Here is a 13,756-nt window from a genome sequence, read left to right on the forward strand (position 1 = left end):
CAAAAAAAAAGTTAATTATCATTATCATTAAAAGGCAATTAAAAATAAAAATCACTGCCTAAATTTATTCAATCTTGTTTTAAAAAGCAAAACAAAACAAAACAACAACAACAACAAAAAAAAAAACTAAATCCAACTGGGATAAATATTATCTGGTACAGGAAAGATTTTTAAAAGATGCCGTATAGACTTATCACCCTGAAATGAAGTCTTATTCAGGTAATAGTAAACCAGTTTACAAATTGAGAAACGTGTCCATCATGAATTAACTACAGGAGATATTTACTGGTCAATTTAATGGAAAAAAATAACACCATGACTGAAAAATGAGGTCATTAACTTCCTATTTCTGAGGATGGGCAGACTGATGTGTATGGTATACACATCATAGGATTTAACAGACAGGCAGAAAGATCAGGAATTCAGGACTAGGGATTGAAGAGATGGCTCAGGGATTAAGAACACCAGCTACTCTTTCAGAGGACCCAGGTTTATTTCCCTACACCCACATAACAGCTCAAAAACTTCTATATATCTAGTCCCTCGGGCACTAGGAAAACAAGTATTAAACAGATTCAGGTAAAAATACCCATACATATAAAATAAATCAAATTTAATTAAAAAAGAAAAAGTTCAGGACTAACTTTCTGCTAGGCTGGGCTGGGTTGCATGAGATCCTATCTCCCAACAACAAACAAAACAATGAGGGGGGCGCACACCACACCCAAATCTAAAACAAACTGTAGAAAAAAGCATAGTAAACTGGGAACTAAAGAACTGAAGCAGGACATGAAAGAATATACCTGTGAAACCCAGCAGTGGAACTGAGACAAAAAGATAGCAAGTTCTAGATCAGCTCAGGTTAATAAGGTGATCCTATCTCACACTCCTTTATAGCTTGGGGGGGGGGGGAAGGCTATAAGACACAGAACAATTTATATATATATATGTTTATATAGTACCAAATAGGTTATATATAGTTTATATAGTACCAAAATAGGTTGAATATGTTTTAGGGATGTATTTTGATAAAAAACCATAAACTCTGAAACAAACCAGGAGGCTATGGAATCCATTTCATATCTGGACAGAAGGAATCTATTAAGAAAATAAATTATTTCATATAAATGTTTTATCATTTAAAAAGTAGTATACAAACAACATCTTTCATCAGGAAAAAAAAAATCAAGGAAATAACAAACAACTGATGAGAAGATGCACCTATATAGCTTAGTAGTTAAGAGTGTTTGCTGCACTATCATGAAAACTGGAGTTTGGATGGCAGTTCCCATGTAACAAGTAGGGTGTCTTGTGAACGTCTGTAACTTCAGCTGTGAATAGGACTAAGAAGGAGAATTGCTGGGGCTTGTTGGCTTCCAGCCTAACTGAGACACTATGAGCTCTAGGGTTTAGCCTGTCTCAAAGGAGGAAGTGGAGAATGAAGAAGATATCCTCTTTTGGGTTCCAAGCATGCACACCTGCACATGTATGCCTAAACCTCCACAGTTACTTTTTTTTTTCAGATCTTATCTGTAATGGAAGGAGTATTTACAATACCCTCACTACTAAAATATTTTTTATTCATCTCATTTCTCCATCATGTAGGAATAGTAAGTATATTTAGTGATTGAACCTGCTCAAAGACTGAGGATAACTTCTAAAAATGATATCTCCTTTGATAAACAATTAGGAATGGCCATGCATTTTATTTCTAGCTAATAAGATGAAAGGTAAAATACTTCTGAAAAGATTAACATGAAGTTAGAATCGTTCGAATGAATGAATGAATGAATGAATGAATGAATGATCACTACCTACTGAGCATTACTCATAGATGACAGCACTACTAGGCACATACACCACTATATACAGTTTAAAAAAAAAAAAGTTAAAATAGAACTAAAGGGAATCATCTTTGATGAAACTTTGGGTGAATTTACTGAACTAATCCTGAAGGTTTGACCTCACAGATGAGCTGCTTAATTAATTTATTTGTATTTATGTATGCATACATGTTGGAGGTCTGAAGACAACCTGCAGGAATCTGTTCTCTTTCTACCATGTGGATATTCTTGAACTAACTCAACTCACCAGGCTCTACAGTGATATATTATTTATGAGGATTCAGAAACAAAGTCAGCCACAAGACATAGAAGGCAGGTACATGCCTTTACTTTCAGTAGCCAAAACCTGGGATGTGGTGGTACACACCTTTAATCCTAGGACTCAGGTTTAAGAGGTAGTAAGAACTCTGTGAGTTGGAGGCCACTCAGATCTATACAAAAGTCAATCAGTCTAAAAGAATTATAGCTCACCCCTTTAATCCCAGAACTCATGAGAGGTACAACACAGGAGCAAGGTCTCAGTATCAGGCATTGATTCTCCGACCAGTCACACTGAGGGATTCTCCAGCCAAGCTGAGGAGAGGCAGCAGTCTGAGGCTATGTGAAAAGCGCTCATGGGTGGATCAGCCCTTTCAGCCTGAGGTAGAGGTGAGAGCTAGTGGCTGGCTGCTTTGCTTCCCTGCTCCCAGGTTGAACCCCAATATCTGTCTCTGGGTCAGTTATTTTTCATGATACAAGGCTCAATGAAAGATCTTTTTGCCTTCTAATGTGGTAGCCTAAAAAGCATCTCTTCCAACAAACTGTGCTACAAAAAAAAAAAACTGATGTGGTAGAAGAGTCATCAGAGGATTCTCTTCTTATCTAGATGGAAGTGAAATAGCAGCCCTGCCAAAAAAATAAATGAAAAAATGGAGGCAATGTAAGGGGGGAGTAAATACATCCTCCTCCTTCTAATTTCTACCTCTACTCACTGAATGCTAAGCACTTACAATAGTATACTAAAATAGCTGCTCTTGAACCAAAAATGCTGAGATCTAAAACTTTTCATATAATATACAATAAATGCATAATTTAGAGAGAAGGCTGTACAAAATGAGTATCAATGCAAGGGGGAAAAATCAAATTAAAGCCTTGGCAGTGTGGGAAAAAAAAATTTCAAGAGCTCTTAAAATCACCCATGTTTGTAGAAATTTAATAAATATTTGGATACTATCTATTATTTTAAACAAATGACTAAAAATATATAAAGAGGCTGCCCTTATTTAGAATATTTTTATTAAGATAAACATGATCAAGATTCATTAGCCTTTGGCCCTGAAAAACTATACAGGAATATTTTAGATGAGTATAAGTGAAACAGGAATGCTTCTAGTTAGCTTTGGAACACTATACCTCCTGATTTAAGGGAACATTTAATTTTGTTGCTTTCTTGAAAACAGATTTTTATCCATATAACTTACTAAAGTTATTGTTCTATTAACATTCGGAAATAGTTATGGAATATAACTTGGAACACACATAATTACCACCCCCAGTGCATACCTGGAATAAAGATTGTTAAACTGCTAGCAACCCCTCTGTAACCTAAGAGGAATATTTTAATACTACTGTGAAGTGCTCAAGTAAGTTTATTTTGTGTAATAAAACATAGTTAAGAGTCTTTAATAGCTAATGAAAACTAACTAGCCAGACAGAAGGAACTTTTTTTTTTGGGGGGGGGGGATTCGTGATAGTTTCTCTGTAGTTTTGAAGCCTGTCTGGAACTAGCTCTGTAGACCAGGCTGGCCTCGAACTCACAAAGATTCACCTGCCTCTGCCTCTGCCTCTGCTAACATTAAAGGCATGAGCCACAAAAGCCCAGACTCCAGAAGAAACTTTTTAAAGTATATAAAGTGATATATCTAAATTTATTTTCCACTTCAAATGATATTGCACAGCATATTTTTAAAAAATATTTCACTAGGGCTGGAGAGATGGCTTGGTGGTACTGCGTGCTCTTCCAAAGGTCCTGAGTTCAATTCCCAGCAATCACATGGTGGCTCATAACCATCTGTAATGAGATCTGGTGCCCTCTTTTGGCCTGCAGACATATATGCAGGCACAACACTGTATACTTAATAAATGTTTAAAAAAAATTTTTTCACTAAGCTAAGGAAAACTGTAAATTCAGGTTATTCTATTCTCCATACTACTTAAAGGTATTCCGGGACCTATTATTCCTCTACTGCACTTACCTTCAACTATTGAAGTCTAAATTTTTTATAATCTTAATGTTTTTGAATGAGTAACCCTCATCAGCATCTTTCCTTATAAAAGTATGAATGGTTGGAGAAAAAAAAACAGTATTTGCATAGTTTTCTACTTTAAAAATCTGGAACAATTAGAAAACTTAGTTTAAAAACAAAAACAAAACACCTCTACCTCTTGGCAGTTCCGTACTAGTGAGTTCAAATTATAGCCAAAAGTAAAGTCATTTTTTCCCCTTCTTACCCTTCCCCCAACCTTTAGAATCATGACCAGTATAAAACAAAATTCAGCAACCATTATAGTCATTAAGTTCATAAAACCTTAAGCTTCTCCCTAGAACTTGTAACATTTCCAAATTAAAAAAATTTTGTCATGTATGGAAGTGTTGTTTTCATGAAAGTCTTAGTTATGATGTCAAAGAAGGCAGAAGGGATTCAATGTAAAATGAAAATTGGGAGAGATATTGAATGTCCACTGGTAGGAAGATACTCAACCAACAACATATTATCTTTCCCCAACAATATTTATACTTACAAGCAAGTAGTCTAAATGCCATGAAAATACTCTAATATTTCAGTACAAGACAAGACATGTCTTCCTGGCTGAAGTAGACAAAATGGTTGATTGCCAGGTCACAGATAAAACATTAAGTAGCTGTCTGTGACCATTATAGTGGACAATCACTTCTTCAGGGAATTTCAGGTGCCCCAATATCCTTTCCTGACAGACTTTAACAAAACTTAAAATGAAAGTTTAATTATGGAATAATTAGTTACCAAGCAGCTCTCAGTATCAAAATACATTGTATTCTGAAACCCAATTTTTTTTCCAGTTCATAGTTGATAAGCAGTTCCTTCATCTAAATAAATTTTCTTTGAAAGTGCCAATATCAGTTTCAACATTTCTCAATGCTCTAATATTAAACAACAGAGAAATAGAACATTGTACCTTGAAAAAAAAAAAAAAAAACCCAACAACCTACCTTTAAACTAGACTCATAGTCTGTGTTCACTTTGAACATAAGCCCAAGTCGTAAATGAATTTCCTTGGCTCGACAAAAGCTGGGATCAACATAAAGCACCTCCTGAAATGCTTTAATTGCCCTGAAAGAATATAGACATAAGATATCTTAACTTTTTAACACGTGCATGCATTTCTGCTTGGTAGTACAGTAAAACTTGTTTTATGCAAAGCTATTCTTAAATGTCAGATTTTAAAAAAATAATGTAAATTTAAATGTCAGATTTATAAATATAATGTGAATAAGTGTTATTAAAAACTGAAAAGAGATACCTAAGCCTTTTATAATTAAATGTATATGGTCCAATTCCATAAGAGAGGAAAATTAAATTTAACTACAAATTATTCAAGCAAACAGTATTTCATGGTTTAATAAAATTCTACGTAAATAACTAGATTCACTGCTTCTGGAACATCTTGGGAGTGTTAGCAAAGAGTACATAAGAAGGTTTGATTTTAAAGAGGGGAAAGTTTAGGAATTAATCCTATTTCTAGTCTATTATATAAAATAAGTCTTTTTAAAACTTTGTGGTTTACTTTCTATTTTAGTGTGCAACTCATTTGTATTTTACTTTTATACTGTATTATTGAGGAGTCAAGTTTTCATTTCTATAGTAATATCTAAGAACTTCCACACTATTTATAGAAAAGATCATCCTTACTTGAAAGCTCCATGGAAATGCTAACCTTCACTTGCAAGTTTGTATTCTAGTTAACTTTCCTTGATCTATCAGTTTCTTTCCCTAAAACCCACATTGTACAATTTCGTTAAAAACAAAAAGCAAAAAACAAAAAGAAACAAAAAGCAAAAAAAAAAAAAAAAAAAAAAAAAAAAACCAGGGGAGGGTTTCAAGCAGAATTCAGGAAAGAGATGTTCTTACTAAATGGACTTCTGTTTGTCATTGCTTAACTTGATCATGTTAATTACCATTTCCTCAAAATGAGTAAACAATGACAAAATGCTTTTAATTTTAAAAGTTATAAATCTAGTAGAATGAGGATGCAGTTCAGATGGTAGAGTGCTTACTTATTATGACTGAAGCCCTAAATTTGACCCTTAGCACCTCATAAGCCCAGTGTGGTGATTCACAGCTGTATATCTAGTACTCAGAAGGTAGAGAACAAGAAAGATAACGAGTTTGGGGTTAGCTTGGGCTACTGAGACTCTATCTTAAATATATGTCACAAATGTTCATATAATTATATAAAAGGCAACAGTAAAAGAACAAAAAAAAACACCTACTGAGTTATATTGAGTAGTATTTAAATCCTATTGATTTAAAACTTTTACTAAATCATATATTCTACCAGTATCATCTATGTTTTGCAAAGCTTTTTAAAAGTTAGCACTAGTCCTGCAGGCATTAAGGTGGCTATTTTGAATCTTAAGAGTTTTCCAAAATAAAAGTTAACCTTTTGCACAAAAATATTAAAGCATAAAATACTTCATGTGTCTTTAGCAACTTTATTCTGATGAATCACACCTTCTCTAGTATTTAAAAAAAAACTTATATGCATATTAATATATAATGTTAAAGACTTCTATCAGGCAGTTTTTGGCAGGAGGAGCATAGGTATGGCATCACACCTTTATACCTCTTTATGGTGGTACTTGACTCTCTTCCTGAAATAGGTATTCAGCTGTTAGATGATTTTTAATAAGTGGGTAGGAAACGTTATAAGAGAGGGGTCAGGAGGTGTTGGTGGCACACGCCTTTAGTCCCAGCACTCAGGAGGCAGAGGCAGACACTCTGTGAGTTTGAGACCAGCCTGGTCAGCTAGTTCCAGGACAGATTACAAAACAATATAGAGAAACCCTGTTGCCCAAAACAAAAACAAACAAACAAAACCACCTGGGGAAGGGGGCTGACAGAAAAGAGCGGGGGGGGGGGGGGGGATTTAAATTCTTATTCAAAATATGTCGATCAATGCTAGCATAATGAGAGAAAACAGTACATGTCTGTGGGTAGAAGCATCAAGAAGGTTAACAATGAGGGACTAAGAGCTCAGTGGAAGAGTAGCAGGCCAAGAAAAGAATACTTACCAAGAAATGATACCAATTATAACACATACAGTATACAGAAAGGGTTCAGAAGCTTCTAGGATGGTGGTAATGTTTTGCTTCTTTACCCAAGTGATGATTATATTAATGTTTTTTTTAACAATAGCAGTGCATATATTTAAACCATTTAAGGTGTACTTGTACTAAGAAAAACAATGAAATAAAGATGTAGCTGAGCTGAAAGAGTAATGGCCTACGTTCTATCCTCAGCACTAAACAAACCAGAGGTGCTGACAGGTTGACAATCTCAGCATAGAGGAAATGGAGGCAGGAGGATTAGAAATTAAAGGTCATCCCTGGCTACCTAGCCAGTGAGCTTAAGGCCAGCCTGGTATACATGAGACCCTGTCTCAAATAATATAAAAATCATGACTAATTCTTCACAATGTCCTTGAGATGAATCAGAAAAACTGCTAAGCAATGTCCACATGTGCCAATAAAAATTCCAGGCAGGTCTGAGGCACAGACATGAAAGAAAAGTAGAAAGACAGAAAAGAAGTTAGGAAAGACAAAACAAGTTTATTAGGAGGAAAAATAAAAGGTAAAAGATTGCATGACATCTATCTATAACAACAAAAATATTTCCTGTTCTGTCTCAATTAAAATTCTAGTTCTTCCCCTAAATGTAGTGTTTTTGGGTGTGGACAAACATGGTCTTGTTTTAGCATAATCCCTGAGTAGGCAATCAGCCTAGATTCAGAAACACTAAAAACAACTCAGTAGAATATTGATAACAATTCCTTAAAAATTTGTGTTTGTGTGCGTGTGTTTTGTCTTACATTTATTTTTTCAAATAGGTAGGTCTTACAATCGCCTAGTAACTATAACACTAATAAGTAAATAATCATACCTTTGTGTTACATTTAACATCTGTGGGTAGTTGCCAGTCAGCTCCAATCTTGGCTGGCTGTTGCTGTTTTCCTTAGCTGTGAAATGGCTTATCTCAAAATTTTCTTTACTGGTACTGTTGTCTTCACTACTTCTTTATAATACTTTCTCCTGACCTATAATATTTTCGTACTTTAGTTTCCTTCTAACCCCACTATTATCATCAAGACTCACCATGCAAATTCAGTATTAACTATTTTTTGCTTAGTGTTAAAACTAGTAGTAATTAGGTCCAATCTATAATCAAATCATTTTGTTTTCTACCTATGGTGTATTGTCGATTTTTCTAAGCGTGTTCAGTCATTCTTTTCTTCTCTATATCGTCATCAACAAGAACAACATTATCAACTTAACAGATGTTAACTGATGCCATCACTTGAATACAACCAATAGAAAAACTCTTATCTACGAAATCTTTACTGATCCAGACTCCTCACCTAACAGACAATACATTTATTCACATATCTAAGTTTGGTTTTCTGCCTAAACTTTGCTGGCTTTTCTCATGTGACACTTTAACATTCCACATCCTCAGAAAATAGACAAAAAAAAAAAAAGGGGGGGGGGGGACCACTAAGACTACATTCAATTTTTGGTTATTATCTTACTATATTCCTATCTCTCCAAAAATAGATGGAGCCAGAATATGGTCTCTGTGGCACAAACTAAGCAACAAATATCACTACTAAATATTTTATCCTGACAGAATTTTAAAGAATGGTAAGTGGCTACTAAAAAGCTCTAAGAAATACTTTGATAATGCAATGCTTAGAAACTTCCATTTTCAAACAGGCAAAGCACATATTCCACTGGGGGTTGGGGGGAGATGATGAGAAACTTATCACTGTGCCAAGAACTGCTAATTTTTAATAGTCTAGAAACAAGTATTTATGTCACCAGATTATTTCCATTGATCGTTCAGGTTAAAGAATTGTTTCATTTAATCATAAGTTTAAAATAAAACTATACAAACCTAAATCCTCAATAGCACTATATTCCACAAAAATACTCGTGCTAAATATACTTTAAAATAATGGTTACTTTTTAAACAGATTTCTAGAAAAAGAATAGGGAGGGAGGGAGGTTGGTTCATTTAGATCTATAGCAAATAACAAAAACATTCCTACCATATTTTGACATATTTGTAAAGACAAATATCAAAACTTGAGGTCTCTAGTGCTAATAATGCTGTGTTCAGAGTATTTCCTCAAAAACTGATGGTCAATGAACAAATTACATAAATATTTCGTACAAATTAAAGAATAGTCTGGCTCTAAATTAGCAGTAAAATACATATTTATAGTATGTAAGTTAAGTACTCCCAAACATACACATTCAGAAATTTACAGGCTTTTTTTAAAAAGAAAATTAGAAAAATTTGATGAAATAAACATGAGACAGGTGAGAAGGATTATCAAGGATGGAAAGGAAAGAGAAAACAGATCAAACAGCAAATAGCATGAACAAATTACCCTGGTTTTTAAAAAACAATGTTTCTAGTCTCTTTAGGAAATGGTAATGTTGTATGACTAGCACAAAATATAAACTTGGGCAAGAACTGGGCTACAAGGATCATTTGAGGTTGAATTAGAAGAGGCAGGAAATGTGGGGCTTAGTTAGAAAGAGCACATTGCAGGTGCATGTGCTGACATTTGCTAGTGAATCGCTCCCTCCTCTCTAGCCCTCTTTAGAAAATCTTCAATCACCACCACAATAAGTAGGGCACATTTTCTCCTCCTGAACTTCAAATATTTAACCCTAATTCCTCTGAAGTTTAACTAATCAAAACACTTTACAAATTCCCTCTGGTAATCTTTGTGTCACTAGTAAACTGAAGATTGTCAGAACTGCCTTAATTAAATTTTCTAGGTGCTCTGCACCCCAAATATACTATAATAGCTCAATAACCATTAAATGTGAGATTTTTATCCAACTCCATGCCAGATAAGCCTTGGGATAAATGGTATCAAAACTGCATTAGGTTTATTTCTTTTTTGCTATTCCGTCATATCAGAAAGCTTTGAAACCATTACTAAAACCACCACCACACCTTTTTTTTTTTTTTCTTTTTCTTTTCTTTTTTCCTCTCCTTACTACACTCAGTGAAATGGCCATACAGGAGAGCAGAAATTCCTTCACCCTTAAGAACATATTGGACTGAGAACTATAGAAATGAATCCTAAAAAGCTATACTAACAATGTGTTAACATGTGTTCTTTAAAGCTCATGTTCACCTTATTCTCCTTTTGGTATCCTATTATAGCTGTCAATTACATTTGAGAACCTAAGTTCCAAATCTATGCGTGTAGCACAAAACTATGTATTTTACATTTACCACAGTAAGATTATGCTGCTATTGATCAATGGAAAGGATACTAACAAAACAAGTCAGAGATAGCTGTTAAGAGCTTTTAGAGAGATATACATTTAATGATATAGCTATAATCTATACTGAACAGTTACTATTCCTTGAATAAAACTTTCAAAATAGTTAATTTTGCTCATCTTTTTCTGCCTGCGTAAATTTCCGTTTTCTCTTTATACTCTCACTTGATGATATGTTTCCTATAAAGGCATCTTTATTTCAAAGTAACCCTAGCAATTGACCACTTTCATGCACACATGCATGTACAAATAAAGGAACCACTTTAAAAGACCAATTACTAGTTCTCTACTGCACATTTTATCTTGTGTTTCCATATCTTTCTTCTTCATTGTGTGCATCTTAGCTTAAGCACCTAGATTTCTGAGTACTAATAATAATAGAGCACAATAATCAGAATTCAAATTAGGATCTAACATTTGCTTTAACATATTGGGTATTTGCTATGGGCTCCTCTACATAAGAAGCTGTCACTAAAACTAGAAAAGCTAACGAATGTATGAAGCAGAGACCCCCCCCAATTCAACTCCCAAAAAAAAAAAAAAAAAAAATGAACAGCATAATCTGTTAAGAAACAGGTTAACAGTAAAAATGTAGTCAACAAAGTTGCTCCTAGTAATATATTAAGTGAACATCACCAACCTAAACATACATGTTGGTTAGACACATTACAAGATACTTTGTCTTATCAAATGCAACAGGCATCATTACCAAATACAAACGTTTTCTACCTGTACAAAAAATTCAATACTCTAAGACATCTCTCTGTATAGACAATTAAAGGAAGAGAAAAAAACTTTTCTAACACTTCTAAACAAATTTCAAAGAATTCAGTGTTCAACTAAAAGTTCCTACTGGCAGTCAATATTTATCATCAAATGTGTATAAAATAATTTTAATCTAAGTAAATAAATTACTACCATTCCAGTCTGTACTCTGAAGCTCAGCACTATTGTGTGCTTTCTAATTTTGCAACAAACAAACACATCACCAGGGAAAATTTATGAACAAAGGGTTAAGATGTATATTATTTCACTGAAATTTAAAACATAATAATGGTGGTGACCAAGAATAGATCAACAAAGGCACGCAGTGATGGCACACATCTTTAATCCCAGCACTCTGGAAGCAGAGGCAGGTGGGTAACTTGAGTTCCAGGCCAGCCTAGTCTAGAGAGTGAATTCCAGCCAGGACTGCTTCATGGGGGGTGGGGGAGGCACACTCAACAGAGGGCACTTATTTAATAAATACTTCATTATCCCTTTATAAGTCAGTTTCATTTCTGAAGTCAAGTGAATAATGTAGAAATCATATATAGATGAGGATTCAAAAAAAAAAATAACTTGGTCACAAACTTATTAAATAGCAACTGAGCTTCACTACTAATTTTGTTCTTACCTTCAATATAGAGGTAAACTCTCAAGTTAAACATATGTATGTGAAAGCTGGTTGGTCTGAGACAAAAAAAAAAAAATACTCATTCTTAATCTGTAGAGTTCCTTGCCTATTTTTTTTTCCTCCCACTTACATTATTTCCAATGGGACATATAGATTTACCAATGTGCCCAACAGAAACACTACAAATAACTAAAAAAATGCTGCCTATGCTATGTGATGGTCTGCATCTATGATGTCACCAGAAGCTGAGGCAAGATAATTGCTGTGAGTTTAAAGACAGCCTGCATTACACAGTGATATTTGAGAAGGGGGAAAGGGAGAGGAGGGGATGCATGCCTTTAATCTCCAATGGGGCAGAGGCAGAGGGACAATGACAATGGCAGATATCTGTAAGCTCTAGACCAGGCCAGGCAGGACTGAATAATTAGTCACACCCACTAATCTTAAAGCTTACAGATACTGTATAACAGAGAATCTGTATAAAACCTTGCTCCTGTTACCAACTAAACAATTATATAATACCAAGTTTAATATACACATCATCTTTCCCTCACCTACAAAATAAAGAAGAAAAGCACAAATCACCTCTAAGACTACTTCCCTAGTTTTAAAAATTTGAAATTTTATTCCATGGGTAGGATCTTTTAAAAAAAAAAAATTACAAGACTTAAAATCTTTGTTTCAAATATGATGCAATGAACATTAAAGTAGTGGTTGTTCATTCAAATGAGAAAAGCTTCTATAATCAATGTTTGGTCCTCAGTTGGTGGAACTGTTTGATAATGGTTAGGAGGCAAGGCCTTGCATAGGGGTGGGTGCACTACTACCTGCCTTTGAGGCACCAAAGGTCTGCCACCCACTTGTGGATCAGTATGTAAGCTCCCACTAATTGCTCTAGTACCATGCCTTCCTGCTTGCTGCCACTGTCTCTACCAAGATAGTCACAGACTCTAACCCTTTAAAACTTTAAGACCCCAATAAACTCTTCTATAAATTTCCTGGGTTGTGCTATCTTATCACAGCAATAAAAAAGCAACTAAGAGAGAAGTATAACTTAAGATTGCTGTTAAGGAAGAAGTAGTTTAAAAAAAAAAAAAAAAAAAAAAAAAAAATCAAGCCAGGTATGGTGATATATGCCTCTAATCCCAGCATGGGGAAGGAAGAGATAATATGACCTTGAGTTTCACTGTCTAGTTAGTAAATTTCTGGGCTAGCCAAGACTATTTAGTAAGTCACTTCACTGAGTTGGGTTCCCCCGCCCCCTTATTCTTTTTAAGGGGCTGCATGCATGGGAGGGGCTAGAGGGAAATGGTATAATTAATTTCAAATAATTAAAAATAAATGTTTTTAAAGGAAGTTTTATAAAGATAATCATAGCTTTGCAAAATTGACAAAGCAAAGCATCTTCTGGGTGCTTAAAATACTCTATATTAGAATACAAAGGTATACCCTAACTTATATGATCAAAAGTCAACAACAAAAAAAGGCTAAGAGAGAAGAAGTAAATGCCATCATGTTTCCTTTTTTTTTTTAAGAGAGATGAAAGAAATTATTGTCAATGCATGTAAAAGTTCTAATATTCAGTATGCACATCAAGTATATGACAGAGTTGCAATCAATCCCCTTCCTAAGGACTTTAACCTTACCACTTAGCTTCAAAACTCTAGCACACAGAAGAAAGTAGAACAAAAATCAGATACACTTCAAATTAAAAATACACACACAGGGCTTTATAGTTTAGAAAACATGCCATTCTTATGTGACCTTCAAATTTTTCTAAAAGCATAATGATTATACAGTAATTTGATTGTTTTTGAAGTTAGAGTATGAGTCTCCCTACTCAAATTCTATCTTCTTTCCATTAGAGTATACTACTAGCTTATCTGGTAAACAAAAAAAGGAATGATAGAATGA

The 13,756-nt window shown here is 34.3% G+C and overlaps 1 protein-coding gene across 9 annotated transcripts in view; it reads right to left on the bottom strand.

Moving 5' to 3' along the window:
• Kdm6a (lysine demethylase 6A) overlaps nt 1-13,756 on the bottom strand; it is a 126,063-nt gene that overhangs the window by 61,458 nt on the left and 50,849 nt on the right. For 8 of the 9 annotated variants that reach the window (XM_051179506.1, XM_051179512.1, XM_051179508.1 and 5 more), the window contains exon 6: nt 5,074-5,194. The exons of the other annotated variant lie outside the window; for it this stretch is intronic. In XM_051179506.1, the coding sequence (XP_051035463.1) occupies nt 5,074-5,194 (121 nt within the window). The remainder of the gene's footprint in view (nt 1-5,073; nt 5,195-13,756) is intronic. 9 annotated transcript variants of the gene reach the window in all.

The sequence above is a fragment of the Phodopus roborovskii genome, unplaced genomic scaffold (assembly GCF_943737965.1).
Source record: "Phodopus roborovskii unplaced genomic scaffold, PHOROB, whole genome shotgun sequence".
NCBI lineage: Eukaryota > Metazoa > Chordata > Mammalia > Rodentia > Cricetidae > Phodopus > Phodopus roborovskii.